Raw genomic sequence first — 18,909 nt, 5'->3', positions numbered from 1 at the left:
CTGCAGCATGTGGGATGTTTAGTTCTGGCATGCAGGATCTTTTTTAGCTGCAGCATGTTAAGATCCAGGTCCCTGATCAAGGATCGAACCTGGCCCTCTGCATTGGGAGCTTGGAGTCTTAATCACTGAACCATCAAGGAAGTCCCTCAACAGTACTATACAAAACACTGTAGATATTGTATGTATTATGAAAACTACACATCAAACATGAAAAGATAATGTGAAAAAGAAATTCATATTTACTTATATATCCTGCATTTATTGGAAAAAAAAAGAACACATATAAGTAGAACCTTGCAGTTCAAGCCTATGCTGTTCATATGTCAACTGTACATCATTAAGATTTTATTTAAAATTTTACTTTACTTCAATAAGTGGGTTGACTATCATAAAATGTTGTTAGGGCCTCATCTAGAACATAGTCTACATTTATCTGAATACCTTGGAAACACAAAGTCTTGCAAATAATGATGATAGTCTATAATAATTTTGCTATTATGATAGAAGCTGAAATAAATTTTTGTATAAACAGGTGAGTTTCATAGTTTGATTTCTCGTTCTGATGGTAAACCCAATTAAGGGGTTTGGGAGAAGGTAATATTCTTGGCACTACATCAGAAAATTATAGGTAGGCAAGATACCATTAAGAGTAGGGAACAAAATCTCCTCAGCTTTAAGACTTGACCAACACAGTGCAAAATACCAGTCAATCAATGAAAGTTTAATTGTCTTGATGGAAGATTACACGTTTACCAGGTAAACCTTCCTGCAGATTTACTTTCTGTACTTTTGGCTAAGTCAGTTTATAACACTGATATAACACCCTCAGCATGAATATCTTTTATAAATCCCTAACAATATCACTTAATATATTATTAAATGAAGAGAGCTTCATTACTACATTAGTACAAATAAGACACATTTTAAAATATATATATACATACATTTTAAATGCATTTAAAATTCATTTCTGTATAATATGAAGCATAAGAAAAGGAATACTCTCAGTCCTATCACCCAATCCAAATATATCACCGATCATACAAGTGAATTGTGAGCTTGCACTAACTCCACAAACCTTTTACCTCTCTTATTTTTCTTCAGTGTTACTAATAATTGTTTTCCACTCCCTTTAACCTCATTCACTTTATGTTCACCTGTCATATGTCAGTATTACCAAGACTATTTGTAAAATAAATAGTGTTAAGGTCTACTTTAGATTACAGATACTAATGATGTTTAAACCTGCTTTTATATTCTAGAATACCTGCATAAATACTTAACATGCTTTTAAATTTTTGCTAAACTTAAATTAACTCATACCTCTAGCAATTCGGATGAAACATCAAATTTGTACTCTTTGCCGCTTTCTTCCTCTGGTTCCATGCGTTTGTAAAACAACATATACGCACTGTGGGTCTTCAAGAGGGGAAAAATAGTATATTTTCATTTTGACATAGTTTAACTATACAAGTAGACAATATGGAAGTCAGAAAACAATGTAAAATATATGAAGGAAATGGCTACCTTTTCAAAGGAGAAGTCCATAAACTTATCTGTAACAGAATCATAGGTCTTGGTCTGTATAAAAAAATGAAAGTTTTCCTTCTTTAAGAAATAGGTACACTCAGCTGTATTTATATACAAAATATTTTACAAACAGATATTTAAAACTTTACAGTAATTTTGTAAACAGTTCTCAAATTGTATTATCTCATAAAAATCTTTGACAGAAAGTTTTGGCAAAGAAAAGATCAAAATATTTTTAAGGTACTTTACCACCAATATATAAACTTTAATAAAATGGATTGCAATCTGAAAAACTACTTTTAAGAGAAGAGTTTCGCAAAGTTTGTTTTCTTTTTAATCTATTTTTAGGGAACTATTCTAGGAATAACACCTAGAGATGCAATAGGTTTAGCTATGCCTTCAGTGGTAACACATTATTTACTTCCTTCTTCTACTCATTTTCGAAGTGTTAAGAATTTTTCTACTTCTCCTTTTCGATTCAGAATAGTACATAAGAGCATCAAAGAGCAATAAGAAAACCTCTTCATATAAATCCAGAATGGCGACTAGTTATTCACAATAAACATAGTTACTAAAGGGAAATATAACTTTATCTGGGCTTATCTGTGAAATATAAATTACTTTTTAATACCTGATTTAGAGAATCAACAGGGAAAATTTAAAGTTTTCAGAAAATTGCTACCAGGGTAAAATGCATATGAAGAAGTGAAATTATTTTAAGACTACTCCAATCTGTCTTTTTTACATCTTAACTGCTAATTACATAAGACATAACCCTTTTCTATCCTGTCACTAGTAATAATTAGTAATAACAGCTGCTATTGTTACAGAAAGCACCAAGGAACGATCTTTAAAGTTCACCTTAAGCCAACTTCCTGGTAAAAGATTTCTCACAGTAAGTCAATAAAGAGCAATTTCTTCCTGCTCTAATCCCAAAGAATTTAAGTGAACAACTTATTCAATAATGTCTTGTATCAGTGTAATTTAACTCTTATACTTTTACTTTTCAATTGTAAGTCAACCTTCTTAATCAGTTGAGGAAATCATTTAAAAAATATTTTTTTAAAAAATTGCCATGTCTGGTATCTGCTCCAAACTTAGTAACTATACTAAACAAATAACAAATTTTAGATACAATTAGGAACTAAAAGAAAGTTAAATGACTGTTTTTGGGTTTTATGATACTGTAAAGCACTTGGAAAGTCACAAACCACTTAAAATTTTTTGAATAAAACTTACCGTCATCTCTCCACCAAAACATTCAGAGGCAAGTTGAGCAGAATCAAAAGGTTTTACCTCAGCATCATTAAAAAGATACCTAAAGCAGAGCATATATGTATTGATCAAGTATATATGTACTATATATAAATATATGTATATATGACTGGTTCAAAATTGGCAAAGGAGTATGACAAGGCTGTATACTGTCAACCTGTTTATTTAATTTATAAGCATAGTACATCATGTAAAATGTCGGGCTGGATGAATCACAAGCTGGAATCAAGAGTGCTGGGAGAAATATCAACAACCTCAGATACGCTGATGACAGCACACTTATGGCAGAAAGTGAAGAGGAACTGAAGAACCTCTTGATGACAGTAAAAGAGGAGAGTGAAAAAGCTGGCTTAAACTCAACATTCAAAAACCTAAGATTATGGCATCTGGTCCCATCACTTCATGGTAAACAGAAGGGTAAAAAGTGGAAAAAGACAGATTTTATTTTCTTAGGCTCCAAAATCACTGCAGATGGTGACTGCAGCCATGAACTTAGAAGACATCTGCTTCTTAGCAGGAAAGCTATGACAAACCTAGACAGTGTATTAAAGAGAAAAGGCATCACTTTGCCAACAAAGGTTTGTATAGTCAAAGCTATGGTTTTTCCAGTAGTCTCCAGAAGTGACAGCTGGACCATAAGGAAGGCTGAGCACCGAAGAATTAATGCTTTCTAATTGTGGTGTTGGAGAAGACTCTGAGTCCCTTGGACTGCAAGGAGATAAAACCAGTCAATTCTGAAGGAAATCAACCCTGAATATTCATTGGAAGGACTGATGGTGAAGCACCAATACTTCCATCCCCTAATGAGAAGAGTCGACTCATTGGAAAAGACCCTGATGCTTGGAAAAATTGAAGGCAAAAGAAGAGGGCGGCAGAGATTGAGATGGTTAGACAGCATCACCGACTCAAAGGACATGCATTAATTTGAGCAAACTCTGGAAGCAGTGACGGACAGGGAAGCCTGGCATGCTACAGTTCATGGGACATGACTTAGCAACTAAACAACAATAGGTATTTTATCTGTGTTGTGCCTAAATATTTAGATTACATTCTATATATTACAAATATTGATCAAACATTAATATGCAATCAATTCTAACTAAGCTCTTTTTTTGACAATTCTAATCCACTAGAAATTGGGAATATAGTTTCACAACATAGTTATAACCACCTTAAAATGTGGTAGATCTATTTATAATCTAAGAGTAACAAAAGAGTTCATATAAGCGAGGAATAAAAAGTTTGCATAAATGTAACATGTAAAGCTATTCGAAAGAAAATATTAAGAGCCTGGAAAACTTACAAAGATAAAGGTACCATTTCAAAATTTATTTTCAAATGGACCAGAAAAAGTAAAAGATACCATAGACATGATGGCTTAAAGAAAAATAGTTGAACATAAGTATTCTGCTAAAAAAGTGCAGTTGCTTAGCCGTGTGCAACTGTTTGCAATCCTATGAACTGTAGCTTACCAGGTTCCTCCGTCCATGCAATATTCCAGGCACGAGTTCTGCTAAGCACACATCAATTTACCAATGTACACTCTGTTCAAAGCAATATCCCCAATATTTAGAACAATGCCTAGAACAGCAATAGTCTCTACATACGAGAATTTACCCAACAGTATTCGAAGGCCAAAAACCAGCTATTAAGGACTGACTGAATGACTGACTTCCAGCCATTAACTTGATAAAAGATGATAAAAAAGAATGTGTGTTAGAGAGGAAAAGTAAAGTGAAGAAAATGTAGTATGCAGGTAATTTCTAACTGGAATAAATAAGGACTTTGTGGCCATCCACAGGTAAGATTCAGAAGGTGCAATATTGTCTATGACTCTTCAGCTGTGTGCAAAACTCTTGAGGGTCTTCATTTTTCTTGAGTAAGCATTTGTCAAGTTCTCAAAAAAGTGCAGAAATCTATAAAGCTTAAGAACAATGGATTCATTTTATCTTTTGAAAGCTGCTTTCATTTAAACATTTTATGTGCCCCCTTTCCAGACATAGATAAAGTTTAGAAAACAAAAATCTGAAAACATATCTCAGGGAAAAAACTATCATAAGCTTATACGTTAAAAATTAAAAAAGATTTTTCTTTTAAATCCCAAGAAAAAAATATTTAAAACTCACCATTTATTGTTTTTATAAGCATGTGGGTTGACTATATCTCTAATAAAGCTGTAATAGTGTCCACCGTCTGCTGTTCCTGTATGAACAGTCACTCCTATTAAGTCATATTCATAGCTCTCCGTGTCTTTTGAATGATCACTGACTTCCTTAAAACCTGAAATGATTTACATAAAATGGCAGGAATTTTGAAAATAGCACACAGCAATATCTTAGAATCACTTGATAGACTATACTTCATGCACAGAAATAGGCACAGATACTTCATATATTCAAACAGGCACAAAACAACTCTATTTGCTGTCACTCACTATTTATAGCCTACAATATTAAGGAACTTTTATACACATTACTGGAAAAACAACTAACTTGTTAGTGTTTAACTAGGGACAATCTCAACATAACAAGTAAATGTAAATTTTTTGTTTGTTTGATCTGGATATCCCTTTTGAAATAGGTAAACTTGAATGAAACAGTGTATATTACCTTTATTAGAAATAGGCAAACACAAGATCTGAAAGGTATTAACATATTTATGCCTGTTAGTCTATGCTATGAAGCACTGTCCTGGTAGCATGCTTCTGTGTATTAGAAGCTTTATGTCCAAAGAAACAAAATAAAACATACTTCCAACCATAGAGATTTCAACTTGAAAGGTTATTATAATAAATACTAAGGAAAAAACTCCAGATGATGTATGATTTACGATCTATATTTCCACCATCACACAGAAAGAAAAGGTGTAATTAAAAGCAAGTATGAAAGGGCAGATTTGGTTCACCTGAGTGCACAGTCTAACATGAAAAGTGAAGCAACAATTAGCTGAAGAGGAGGAAATGGCTGACAGTGTCAGAGCAGGGGCTAAGGAGTTTGGGTATACTAGGATCTGATTCTGTGGCCTAGTAAACTTTATCTTGGCATTTTTGTTATTTTCACGCATGGTGGCATCATGAAAAATACAGTGAAGCACAGTTACTATGCAGTCTTGCTATAATTTTACAAATAGTTTGAAAGCATTCTGAAAAGTAGGACATATATATACAATGTCAACTTCTTAACTCTGTCTATATTTTCAAACTTACCTCTTTTTGATCACTTCCTGAAATTCCTAAACGTACTCAACTTTATTATAAAGTTCCCTCCCTTAACCCTGTATCTCTTAATAGTTACAAGCACCATCCTCTCTTTTCAAAGAAAGATATGTTATTCTCTTGAAAGAGCAGTGCTCACTCATTGCTTATATCTCTCATTTCCCGTTTAGTGAAGAATGAAACATTCATTGGATGCTCATTAAGTGCCCAGAAATATAGTATAAAGATTAAAATATGGTTCTTTTTCCTAACTCTTATAATATGTTGGCTCTTCAAATCTCAAAAATTTCTATCTGCATAACTTTCTATACAAACAAAATACCACCAGGCCTCCCTCTTATGTAAACTAGAACTTCTCTCTGCCAAAGAAGAATGGAAAAGGTAAGGGCTAAACCAGTTCTGCTTTCTTCTCTCATCTATTCCCATTCTGCTTAAATGTCACCTTCTCTTGAAAGCAACCCTGTGATTCCCCTCAACCAGTCTGACAACACTTCATGTTAATAACCCCCTGTTGACCAGGAACCATGTTTATCTCATTCACTATTGTGTCCCCAATGCCTAGAACAGCACCTGCAACACAGTCCTGCTGCTCAGTCGCTTCAGTCGTGTTCGACTCTGTGTGACCCCATAGACGGCAGCCCACCAGGCTCCCCAGTCCCTGGAATTCTCCAGGCAAGAACACTGGAGTGGGTTGCCACTTCCTTCTCCAATGCATGAAAGTGAAAAAAGAAAAGTGAAGTCGCTCAGTCGTGTCCGACTCTTAGCAACCCCATGGCCTGCAGACTACCAGGCTCCTCCGTCCATGGGATTTCCCAGGCAAGAGTACTGGAGTGGGGTGCCATTGCCTTCTGTGGCAACACAGTCCTAGTAGATACAAAATGTTTATTGGCCAACTGTCTGAATATACCATATTGTCTTTAAAAACATTTTCCTAAGATTCAATTTAATTTCCTTAAATGTATATTTAATTATAATGTTGTAATTAGGACTATCTTGTCATGGCAACTTACAGTAAACATAGGCAAGAGAAAGAAATTTTGCATTACCTTCTTTCCTGTCACTCTTTCCCATAAGGAAATCTTCTGTGTAGGGTGTCATATCCAAACGTAATGGGAAGGAAAAGTGTGTATTCACTTTTTCTTTCATCATTGTGACCATATTAAATGTATACCTCATAGTATTGAAACTCAGAATCCGAGGCAATTTCTTAAAACATGCTCTGAAAGACAAAAAAAAAAGTTGTTAAAAATTATCTTGCAAATGTATTCTAGCTATTATCAATTACATTTATACTATACTTATTTCCATATTCAATTCAGAGTAATAATAAATAGTACTCTGAATCATGCTCTTATTAAATCTATCAATCCATCTCCTTCTACATGACTTTCTATTCTGAAAGCACTTCCTCAAGTCTAGATGGGAAAAACAAATGAAAAACTATAGTAGACTGTAGAATATGCCATGATGAGGATGGGAGAGCAAAGCACAGTCTTCTTAATTAGGTAAGATTATTTGGGAACCATTAGCATAAGAAACACAAGCTGAAATCAAGACTGCCGGGAGAAATATCAATAAACTCAGATATGCAGATGACACCACCCTTATGGCAGAAAGTGAAGAGGAACTAAAAAGCCTCTTGATGAAAGTGAAAGAGGAGAGTGAAAACGTTGGCTTAAAGCTCAACATTCAGAAAACGAAGATCATGGCATCCGGTCCCATCACTTCATGGGAAATAGATGGGGCAACAGTGGAAACAGTGTCAGACTTTATTTTGGGGGGCTCCAAAATCACTGCAGATGGTGACTGCAGCCATGAAATTAAAAGACGCTTACTCCTTGGAAGAAAAGTTATGACCAACCTAGACAGCATATTCAAAAGCAGAGACACTGTTTTGCCGACTAAGGTCCATATAGTCAAGGCTATGGTTTCTCCTGCGGTCACGTATGGATGTGAAAGTTGGACGGTGAAGAAGGCTGAGCACCGAAGAATTGATGCTTTTGAACTGTGGTGTTGGAGAAGACTCTTTAGAGTCCCTTGGACTGCAAGGACATCCAACCAGTCCATTCTGAAAGAGATCAGCCCTGGGATTTCTTTGGAAGGACTGATGCTAAAGCTGAAACTCCAGTACTTTGGCCACTTCATGCGAAGAGTTGACTCATTAGAAAAGACTCTTGACGCTGGGAAGGATTGGGGGCAGGAGGAGAAGGGGATGACAGAGGATGAGATGGATGGATGGCATCAATGACTCGATGGACATGAGTCTGAGTGAACTCCGGGAGTTGGTGATGGACAGGGAGGCCTGGCATGCTGCGATTCATGGGGTCGCAAAGAGTTGGAAACAACTGAGCGACTGAACTGAACTGAACTGAGCATATCAGTCAGAGAAGGCAATGGCACCCCACTCCAGTACTCTTGCCTGGGAAATCCCATGGACGGAGGAGCCTGGTAGTCTGCACGCCATGTCACTAGGAGTCGGACATGACTGAGCAACTTCACTTTCACTTTTCACTTTCATGCACTGGAGAAGGCAATGGCAACCCACTCCAGTGTTCTTGCCTGGAGAATCCCAGGGACGGGGGAGCCTGGTGGGCTGCTGTCTCTGGGGTCGCAGAGTTGGACACAACTGAAGCAACTTAGCAGCAGCAGCAGCATATCAACAGAGAGTGGTATTATGGTAGTAGATAAAATTTTTCAGCAAAGAATGAGTAACTGAGAAAACCAGAGCTTGAAGCCAGAACTGAGTGTGATCGGTTGAACACTTACTATGTCATTATAGACATCTAGAAGTATGATATGGAGAAGGCGATGGCACCCCACTCCAGTACTCTTGCCTGGAAAATCCCATGGATGGAGGAGCCTGGTAGGCTGCAGTCCATGGAGTCACTGAGAGCCGGACACGACTGAGCAATTTCACTTTCATGCACTGGAGAAGGAAATGGCAACCCACCCCAGTGTTCTTGCCTGGGGAATCCCAGGGACAGGGGAGCCTGGTGGGCTGCCATCTATGGGGTCGCACAGAGTCGGACACGACTGAAGCGACTTAGCAGCAGCAGCAGCAGAAGTATGATAAGAGTACAAGAGGACTGAATAATACTTTTCTTGGGACGTATTTGACAATATTAAAAAAAAAAAAAAAACACAGTAGAATCGTATTAGCCAAATTAAAGGAATGCTTCAATAAGGAAACAGTTATCAAGAACAACAGATTTATTCAATAAGCTTATTCCAAACTTATTGAATAAATAAGATATTCTATAAGAAGGAAGACTCTCAATTATCTTCCACTGACTTCTAATTATATTACTCCACAGTAATAAACTTTTGCCTGACTACAGTCTGTTTTAACTCCTTAACTTCTGGCCTAACCTCTCATCAGATGAGTTTGTCTTTTACGTGTAACGGCCTGCACAGCTATGCTTTGAGTGTATTCATTTATAACTTTTCTCTTTTGCAACCAACTTGACTTCTGGAGACTGAGAAAAAGAATACCATTCTTTTCAAGTGCATATTTATCTGGGAAAATCTTCTATTAAGCAATTGGAAAAGAAAGCTTTTCATTCACTCTCTTCAAACATGCTCAGATCTACTTCATGTAGAAAACTCCTCCTCTGCTTGATTTCAAAGTTCTTTCTAACATCTATCTTTCTTTCTGTTTCTTACTGCCAAACTTCTAAAATGAATGATCTATACTTTGCGTCATGTTCTCTGATGATTCTGCTTCTATTGCTACAAACTGACAGAAATATCACTGAACTATCTTTTTGAAAAATTCAATGATTTTATTTGGCTGGTATTTTTTCCCTCCTCTCTGCAGACTATGTCAATTGAATGAATACCTTCTTGAAATTCTCTTCCCCAGATTCTGGGTTACCATAATATCCTGATTCTTTTCCCTTCCTGACTTTCATTCTGTCACTTTTTCTTCTGTATTTTTAGCTTGGCAAAGGTCTGAATTCTTTGCAACGGTTATGTTCTTTCTCAGGCAAATGTTTGCTGGCTTCAATCAACTATGCAGATAATCCTCACATCCAGATGTTAATCATTTGGTGTCACTGTATATTAACAATCTTATTTTCTATTACCATAAATATAAATCCTCTACTTAAGGCAAGGTGGTCAAATCCCAGACTTCTAGGACTTCTTAGGTCACTACTGTTTCTCTGCCTTTGTTCCTAGTAATGAACTACATAATCTTTCAATCTAATTTCTATTCAGTGTTCAAGGGTAGGATTGAAACATCTTTACTGAACTACTCTCTGTCCTAAACCAGCCATCTTGTGGCTAGCTCTAAAGAAAAAAATCTCACTTTCGAAGTTCAGAGGAAGTCTTCAGCTCATGAGTAGATTCTTTATCATGTTCCACTGAGTGCATGGGAAAGGACTAAGCAATCATACACACCTTGTTAAATATTTGATTAAAAAAAAAACTAAAAAATAAATAAATAAAAATAAATTAAAAAAAAAACAAAACAAAACTAAGAGTGCTTGAATGTTTACTTGAATAACTGAATGAAAATTTGTTGTGTAAGAATGAGCTCCAAGCAGCTGATTATGTCATGTAATCATGTAATTTTCATAAAAGCATAACATTAATTTATCCTAAGTTTGTATTTTACTTCTATTTGATGATTTACCAAAATGACAAAAATTAGGTTTCAAAAAAGCATACCTTTTTTCAGCTCGTACTTTCTTCCCACAATGAGAACAAGTATACATGTTGTCACCTTCTAAAGTATCTTTAATAGTAACTTCATCAAGAGATTCCTGTTTATACATTTAAGAATTTCATATTATTATTATTTGCAACATGCAAAAAACACAAAAAGCATTCATTACAATTTGAACAGAATGCACAAAGGAAATCAAAGTTTTTATTTTTAAAAATGAACTCTTAAATTTAGTAAAATATGGACAAGGCGCTCTGAATCTTACTAAATACTTCTACAACTCAACTATTTAAATTCTGATTAGGAAAAATCAGTTCTGTGGTCTACCTTTAATTCTTATTTGAGTAATATTGCAAGAAGAAAATAGATGAAAACATGAAAATTTTCTCTCAAAGTAACAAACAGAAGCCTGCTCTCTCACTCTCTCTCTCTCTATATCTATATATAAATTTGTGTGTATGTGTGTATACACAAATAGTTGAAACACAGGAAAAAAATTTAAAAATATATACATTACTCACATAAATATTCTTCATATCAGCCACCTGGCACCTCACAGTATAAAACTCTTCAGCAGTCTGACTAACATGTTCACAATCCTAGTCAATCAATAGTCAAAAATAGGTAAATTCTCATAATAAGCTAAAACATACATAAAAATTTTCAAAAAGCAAAAAACAGGAAGAATACTTACCAAGGACACAACATTGTTTGTTATTACACCTCCAAACAAACTTTTGACAGTATTTTTCTTTAAAAAACAAACGAACAAAAGTCAGTAATTTAGAACTGTGCAAAATCTCTAAAAATTTCAAAGGAACTTGAACATTACAGTACCTACCAGTTCTGGAGACATTTCTTCTATTTTAGTAATCAAATCAGTAAAAAACTCTGTCATATCTTTCTGCTCCCCAGTGTTCAAAGGCTGCTTATCCATGGTGTATGTTTTACAGAAAGGTCTAGGATTATATGCCTTGCATTCACTCTCCTGTGAAAGAAAAGGGTGTGTAAGGAAGAGGCTTATCCAACAATCAAATAAATGTACCTCTCAAATAACAATAAAAAAAGTATCACAAGGTTCTTGAATAAACAACAGTAAAACAGGTAAATAAAATCTTTGTAAATCTACTAATAAAGAACGAAAATACTCTATTTCATTTTTGTTTGATTCTCACTTTAGTATTCATGGACTTCCCTGGTGACTCAGTGGTAAAGAATCCACCTGCAAAGCGGGAGACCTGGGTTCAACCCCTGGGTTGGGAAGATCCCCTGCAGGAGGGCACGGCAACCCACTCCAGTATTCTTGCCTGGGAAATCCCATGGACAGAGGAGCCTGGCAGGCTACTGTCCAAGGGGTCACGAAGAGTCAGACACAACTGAGTGACTAAGCACAGCACATGGCATTTTCAGTTTAATAGTCCTGGTACCAGAAGATGCTTAAAGTACCATAAGCCAAGAAATTTTCATTTTTTTAAGTCTAGGAATTTCTAAGAAGGAATGTGGAATGCAGACTTGTATTAGGAAGCATAAAATCTAAGACTTTACAGGGTGAATAAACTTTCCTATCAACTGAACTTTGGTTTAGTAGTGGTTTAAAACAGCAGTAATACTCAAAGCCTGCATCTGTGACTCCTTCTAATTCAATAGAATTCTCCCACAGCAGAATAGAAATCAATAAACGTGACTTTAGCAAGCCTATCAACAATTGATGTTTGTCAAGAGAAAAAAAAAAAAAAAAAAAAACAGAAGTATTTTCCTCTGGTACATCCCTATCACAGCACGTATGTCTTTGACCAAACAAGATAATGAATCAGCAGAAGTTATCTTTTATTGTCTTATTTTCCTACAGTCCCCAAATTTGCTACCTTAAAAACTGTTTCTGTTTTCTCAAGTTTCCACATCAATAATACAGCTCACTAATATTCAAATAAATCAATTACGTAACTAATATATGATGATTATTACTGTGTTACAAAGAATTAACCAGATGTCATGTGGCAGCTTTTTACCCCAGGTAATAAATTGTGAAATAATGATTTTAAAAAATAATAAAAAGCAGTAAAACTGCTTTGTCAGTTCAGATAGCATGTTCCAACTCTCTTAAAAGATTGTTAAGTGGAATCAAGGGATAACTAACAAATCTTTTAATTTTGTTTCAAAAATCTCATGTACTGAGTTTTCATTAAGTCTCAGAAGATGAAATACACAGGAATAAATAAATAAGATCTCTCCTCAAAATTCTAGTAAGTGAGACAAGTAACTTTCAATACAAGTACTTGTATAACAAAATTATGGTGACAAGGAATACTCTGGAATTTGGTCGCTCAGGGGACACTTTCTCAAGAAAACCAAGCTGATTCCTGAAAGATGAGAAAGGGAAGAAAATGGAGAAGAGAGTTAGTAGAGGAGAGCTACAGGCAGTAGGAGCAGCATAAATAACTGCACAAGCAAGGAAGCACAAGGTGATGCACTTCTCTGGCTTACAGTTACTACAGGGTGAGGCTGGACGTGGGCAGTGGCTGGGGGGGATACAAAAAAGGAAGTTGAAGGGAAGGGGATACGTGCCATCCTGGCTGGACCTGAACACCAAAACGAATTTCATAATAAAGAACCACTGAGGGATTTTAACTAGGGCAGTAGTATTTTAAGATTTGCTATTTTGTAATGATTAATCTTATAGTTTTACAGGTGGAAACTAAGAAAGACAAAGAAAAATCAGTCAGAAAATCCTAAGACTAAAGGGTGGGGGTGACCTTGTGATGAAAAATGGATTGGATGTAAGAAATTCTTCAAAGGATAAATTAACAAAATGCAGATGACTGAAATATTAAAGTTAAAATTCACTATGATAAAGAACATCAGCAACTGCCAAAGTCAATCTGAAAAATCAGAGTATATAGTCAGGATAGGCCAATACACTCGAACTCCAATTAAGGTTTTTTTTGGTCAAAGGGTATATCTAACTAGTTTCCATATCTGATTCTCAAACATACCATTAAATATGTAAACATTTTTTGAAGCTCCAGAAGAGTGGTCTTATGCTTCATATCTTCAGAATACTGTAAATTAAGAAAAAACCTTCCATTACAACATACTGGCGTTGATAGTAAATTAGATATTTTAGAAAAGAAAGCATTAAAATGTGCTAAACACTCTTTTCATTCTTTTAGCCATTCTTTTAGGAAAAACACACAGTCTGTTTTCTTTAGCAATTTTAGCATTTTAAAAATTGAAGTATTTTGTTCATTATACAAACACAGCCATCATTATTATGTAAGGAACTAAATAAAGAAATCTTAAAACTACTTTAGTTATCAGTACTTATTTGGTTCAATGTTGATTTACAAGTTGGCAATTTTGTAAGAACAGAAAACATCTTTTCCAGAAACAAACTCACGCATTAAAAAATTAACTCATCTAGTCATACCTTCATTTTTTTCTAGAACAGTAGATCCTTAACACTGCAGGGTGATTCTGGCCAATTTCTTTGAAAATCCTCTAAATATTCAAGTACATTAACTGAGATTTAGGATTCTGGGTACACTAATTTACTGGAGACCTGGTTCAGAACATCAGCCTTATAGGAGAGTCTCACATTCATGCCAGGCACTTGTTAGATATACTCTATCTCATTAAAATTTTAAAATAACCAATAAAGTAGTTAATATTCTCTTTACAAATTATTACCTGTCATAATTTTGAAGAAGCAGATGAATCTTGAAGACATTATGCTAAGTGAAATAAGTCAGTCACAAAAGGGCTAACACTGCATGATTCCACTTACGAGGTACTCAGAGTAGTCAAGTTCATAGAGACAGAAGTAGAACAGTGGTTGCAAGGGATATGGGTGAAGAAAGAATGAGCAGCAAAGTATTTAATGGGCACTGAGTTTCACTTGGGGTAGGTGAAAAAATTCTGGAGATTGATGTGTTAATGATTACAGTGTGAATATACCTAATACCACACAACTGTACACTTATAAATGGTTAATAGGATAAATTTTATACTGTGTATATTCAGCCACAATTAAAATACATGCAGTTTTCTTTAATCTTTCCGTGAAAATCTGAAAAGGAAATAATAAAAATGACATTTTCATGTAAGTAATCAAGTGCTCATTTGACGAGAGCACTTTCCAAAATCATGTCAAATTTCTATTCTGTAAGAATTCCTTATGTAGAGACAAGTCTAAATTTAGTTTTTATCCAAAATTACCATTTCTGACATTCATTCACAGTTAATACATGTGATTGTTCTTTCTTTTTCTACATACTAATTCCTGACAGTGCTAATGGCTAAAAGATGATGTTAATATGAAGAAGATAGACTATAAAGTGTCGTTAAGTCATCTCCTAAAAGGAAAATCACTGAAAACATGCTTCTTTAATAAGTGGTTCTATAAAGTTATACAAATGGGGACAACCTAATTTAGTCACAAAACTTTACACATGCCTAATGAAATCAACTTCTAATTATAATCAGTTAGATGATAAAGACATCAATTTAACTAAAGCAAAAAAAAAAAAAAAAAAGAAATCCATTTGAGTATATTGTAAATTGAGACTTCGAAGCACACCTAAAACATAGTACGGATTCACTAAAGATATACAATTTCAGTACTTTGTGGTGGGGGGTGGGGGTGGGAAAGCAAGGACATCAAGATGACATGTAGAAGAAAACAAAAATTCAGGCATAAAGAAAGTCTGCCAAAATCTTATAAAAGCAGTCCAGAAGGCAAACTAAAAAACAGCCCATGGCAAACAAAGAATGAAAACTACAAAGAACAAATTAACAAAAATAACATAAAGTAGAGCTTACTTAAATAAACTAGGCCACAATCAAATTTACCTTAAAATATTAAAAAATAACAAGTTCAGTGATTCTAATTTCCTATTTTGTTTTAGGCTTTGCTTATTACCTATGTAAGTAAAATTTATATTTATTTTTACTGAAAATAACGTGTTCATTCAATACACTGAGTGTGTATATTCCACAACTGTATTTTCCTTTGCTAAACAAATTATACTGTCGCATTTGGAATAATCAATTGAAATGTTAAAATAATTCAAATATATATAAGTTAGCTAGTAATATCCAATTTTGTCAATTTTAATTAAAATTATTTTCTCAAACAATATTTACTAAACTGAATCAGGATCTATCAACAAAGTTGTAAAATTCTGTTTTAAAGTTTTAACTTTTAAAGTACAGAAAACTGTACCTTAGCAGTGAAAACAGCCTGTCTTGCCTCAGGTATCATATAAAGTTGCTGAATAGTAGAAGCCAAGTAACAAGTAGCTCCGAGATTAGTCAGGCCAACAAATCTACACTCAGCACGGACATCTTCATGAGGCCAGTAGTCCCACTTATAAGGTGCGTGAGCTGCTGAAAAAAGGAGGGAGAAAAAGGCACCCCCCAAGCAAACTATTAAACATAATGTATTCTGCTTTCACTAACAGCCACTATACCTGTTACTTATTTAATTCATATACATATTACTTAGGTTTATATTACTCATTTAGTTCATATACATATTTAGTTCACATACATAAAATATTTGGTACATTTCAAACACACAGTAAAACTAACTCATTCCTAAATATTCAAAAGACTGTCAGAACTTGACTTTACTTGGCACTAAATTATTTAACCCCAAAATGCCAAAGTATTTCACATATCTCTGAAAAAGTTCATCACAACTGTTGCTTTAAATTCAAAAACCAATATTCCCTTTTTAACTTCATACATCCTAGCATCAATTTTACACTGTTAAAACGTATGAATGATGAATTCTGTCTTTATCGTATGAATGGTGAATTCTGTCTTTAAATCATGCCCTCCAAAATCTTATTTCCATGAACAAAACTGACAAAGATTAAAGGAAAAGAAGCATGCTTACACTGCATGTGTTGTGCCATAACCCAGTTATGTATTAATCTGTAGTTTTCAACAGATCCCTTTACCATCTCCACTAACAAGTCATAAGCAGCAGCTCTTGAAGAATGTGATTTGCACTTTGGCTGTTGTCTATCTTTTAGACTAGGCAACAAAAACAGGAGATTGAAGATATCTCTTAAAAATTCCTGGGGGAGATAAAAAGAAAGACCAAGTATATTATCCAAACTTGGAAATTAATGATATCCCAAATATAGTAAATTCTATAGAGTAAACTGGACTATATGACAATCAAAAGTTTACTAAAGGACTGTTTTAAAACTTAAAGGAACATCACATACCATCATCTGAAAGTATTCCCTAACGTTGTTTCTCTTAGAGAAAAGTAAAATGGGAGAAGGCGCTCAGCTTTACTTTTCTCTCCCTTCCTAATATCTGATCGTTTAGAGTCCCAATGACAGTATATTGTTTTCGACACCATTCAGTGATTAAACATTTTAACCTAGGACTCATTACTCCCTATCTTGACTTTCTCTGTATTTACTTAAGCTTCTCCTTATTTCACTCTAATAATTATAGTAGTAGTAGCAACAGCAGCAACTCACTTATAATGTGCACTTACAAGTACCAGATACTATTCAAAGGCCTCAAAACAAACAAAACACAAAAAAGGTTAACAATCTAGCCTGGTGTCAGACCTGGAAGGTGATGCAGTCAGGAATTACAACATCAAGCTCTTAACTTCAATAACAGTGAAGTTCAAACTGAGGTGCAAGGCTTAACCATGTAAAATACATCCTATAGGTGTTTTTCCCTAATCTGCCTGAGAAAGGGTCACTTTTCCCAACCTGTTCTTTAATTGGTCCTTTCCTACTATTCCAAAGCAAGTTATCTCCCTCAGCCATCTCAAGTAGTACAATGGTATACTGTTCTGGGGTATAAAACCTCCTGGAGTACTATGTAGAAAAGAGGTAATATTGTTAAGACTGAGACTGCTACCCTTAGAAAAGGCTGCACTTTAAGGTTGGCTCTTAACTGTTGTCTGAATTCTTGAACGCTAAAAGTTCCCTCCTCTGTTATAAAACTTTCCTGAAGTGATAAAAGTGGCCCACTATGGCTATCTGTATTTAGTTTATGCAGAATACTTGCTTTTCATCTGAATTTCAGTAACTGTGGTCCATTATGCAGGTATTATGTGCCTACATGACCAAACCCCTGATAAAACCCCTGAACTGCTTGGCTGAACAGAGCATCCCAGGCAGACAGCACCTCAGTGTCACAATCATTGCTGGGGGAATTAAGCACATCCCATGCAACTCCTCTGGGAGGTGACTCTTAGAAAGGCATACCTGGTTTCCACCACATCTGGCACCATACTTTTTCTTTGCTGAATAAAAGTTTTGTCATGAATACAATTACATACTGAGTCCTTTGGGTCCTTCTAGTGAATCACCAAATCTGGTAGTGATCTTGGGACCCTCCGACACAGGTACCAAATGAAGGACAATTTAGAATATTTTCCCATTAATGATCTCACCTCCTCCATCTCATTGTTGTCAAAGAGAGTACAGTGCATAGTTTCTGATTTGGCAAAGTGAAGTAAGTTTGGCTAAGAAGTATAGAAGGTGAACAGAGGCTTATTTTATATAGCTGATAAACTGACAATAAGGTTATGTCTCATCTATTCTATAACTGAGAAGGAGAAGACTGTCTTGCAGACACAGAGTAGCATGTTCACGTGAACTGGAAATATGTCACTCACTCAAACAGAAATAGAATTGGCTAGTAACTAGTGTAACAATGAACTATCTTTGATAGTTTAAATATAGAAACTAAAAAAGCTAAATATTCATAGCTTCAAAGTTTTGACAAAATATACTTAAGGTCTATGATAAAAGTATTTTAATTAAAATATTAGGGTTGGTAAAACCATGCTGAAATGAACAGTACTTTTGTTTTCCTCACTCTAGAGTTTACCAGGAAAGCAGGTGACCTTAAGCCAAAGAGTAGCATGTATATTAACATGTCTTAGTAGCTCAGTCATGTCTGACTCTTTTTGACCCCATGGACTCTAGCCCAACAGGCTTCTCAGTCCATGGAATTCTCCAGGCAAGAATACTGGAGTCATTCCCTTCTCCAGTGATCTTCCCAACCCAGGCATCATACCTGCATCTCCTGCATTGCAAGCACATTCTTTACCATCTAAAGCCACAAGGGAAGCCCATATTAACAGTAGGAATGGAAGGAGTTTTAACAATGCTATTTAACTCTTTGAATTTCTTCTGAATTATGTGTCAAAGATCATACTCTTTTTGACCTACTTAGA

The 18,909-nt window shown here is 35.1% G+C and overlaps 1 protein-coding gene across 1 annotated transcript in view; it reads right to left on the bottom strand.

Moving 5' to 3' along the window:
• USP34 (ubiquitin specific peptidase 34) overlaps nt 1-18,909 on the bottom strand; it is a 180,753-nt gene that overhangs the window by 43,951 nt on the left and 117,893 nt on the right. Inside the window, 12 exon segments of the mRNA XM_068984030.1 lie at nt 1,324-1,419; nt 1,528-1,581; nt 2,770-2,848; nt 4,932-5,085; nt 7,066-7,238; nt 10,691-10,785; nt 11,210-11,287; nt 11,383-11,439; nt 11,530-11,676; nt 13,682-13,747; nt 15,910-16,070; nt 16,588-16,771. Of these exon segments, the coding sequence (XP_068840131.1) occupies nt 1,324-1,419; nt 1,528-1,581; nt 2,770-2,848; nt 4,932-5,085; nt 7,066-7,238; nt 10,691-10,785; nt 11,210-11,287; nt 11,383-11,439; nt 11,530-11,676; nt 13,682-13,747; nt 15,910-16,070; nt 16,588-16,771 (1,344 nt within the window).

The sequence above is a fragment of the Capricornis sumatraensis genome, chromosome 1 (assembly GCF_032405125.1).
Source record: "Capricornis sumatraensis isolate serow.1 chromosome 1, serow.2, whole genome shotgun sequence".
NCBI lineage: Eukaryota > Metazoa > Chordata > Mammalia > Artiodactyla > Bovidae > Capricornis > Capricornis sumatraensis.
Note: the sequence above shows the minus strand (reverse complement) of the source record. Positions and strands in the feature narration are given on the sequence as shown.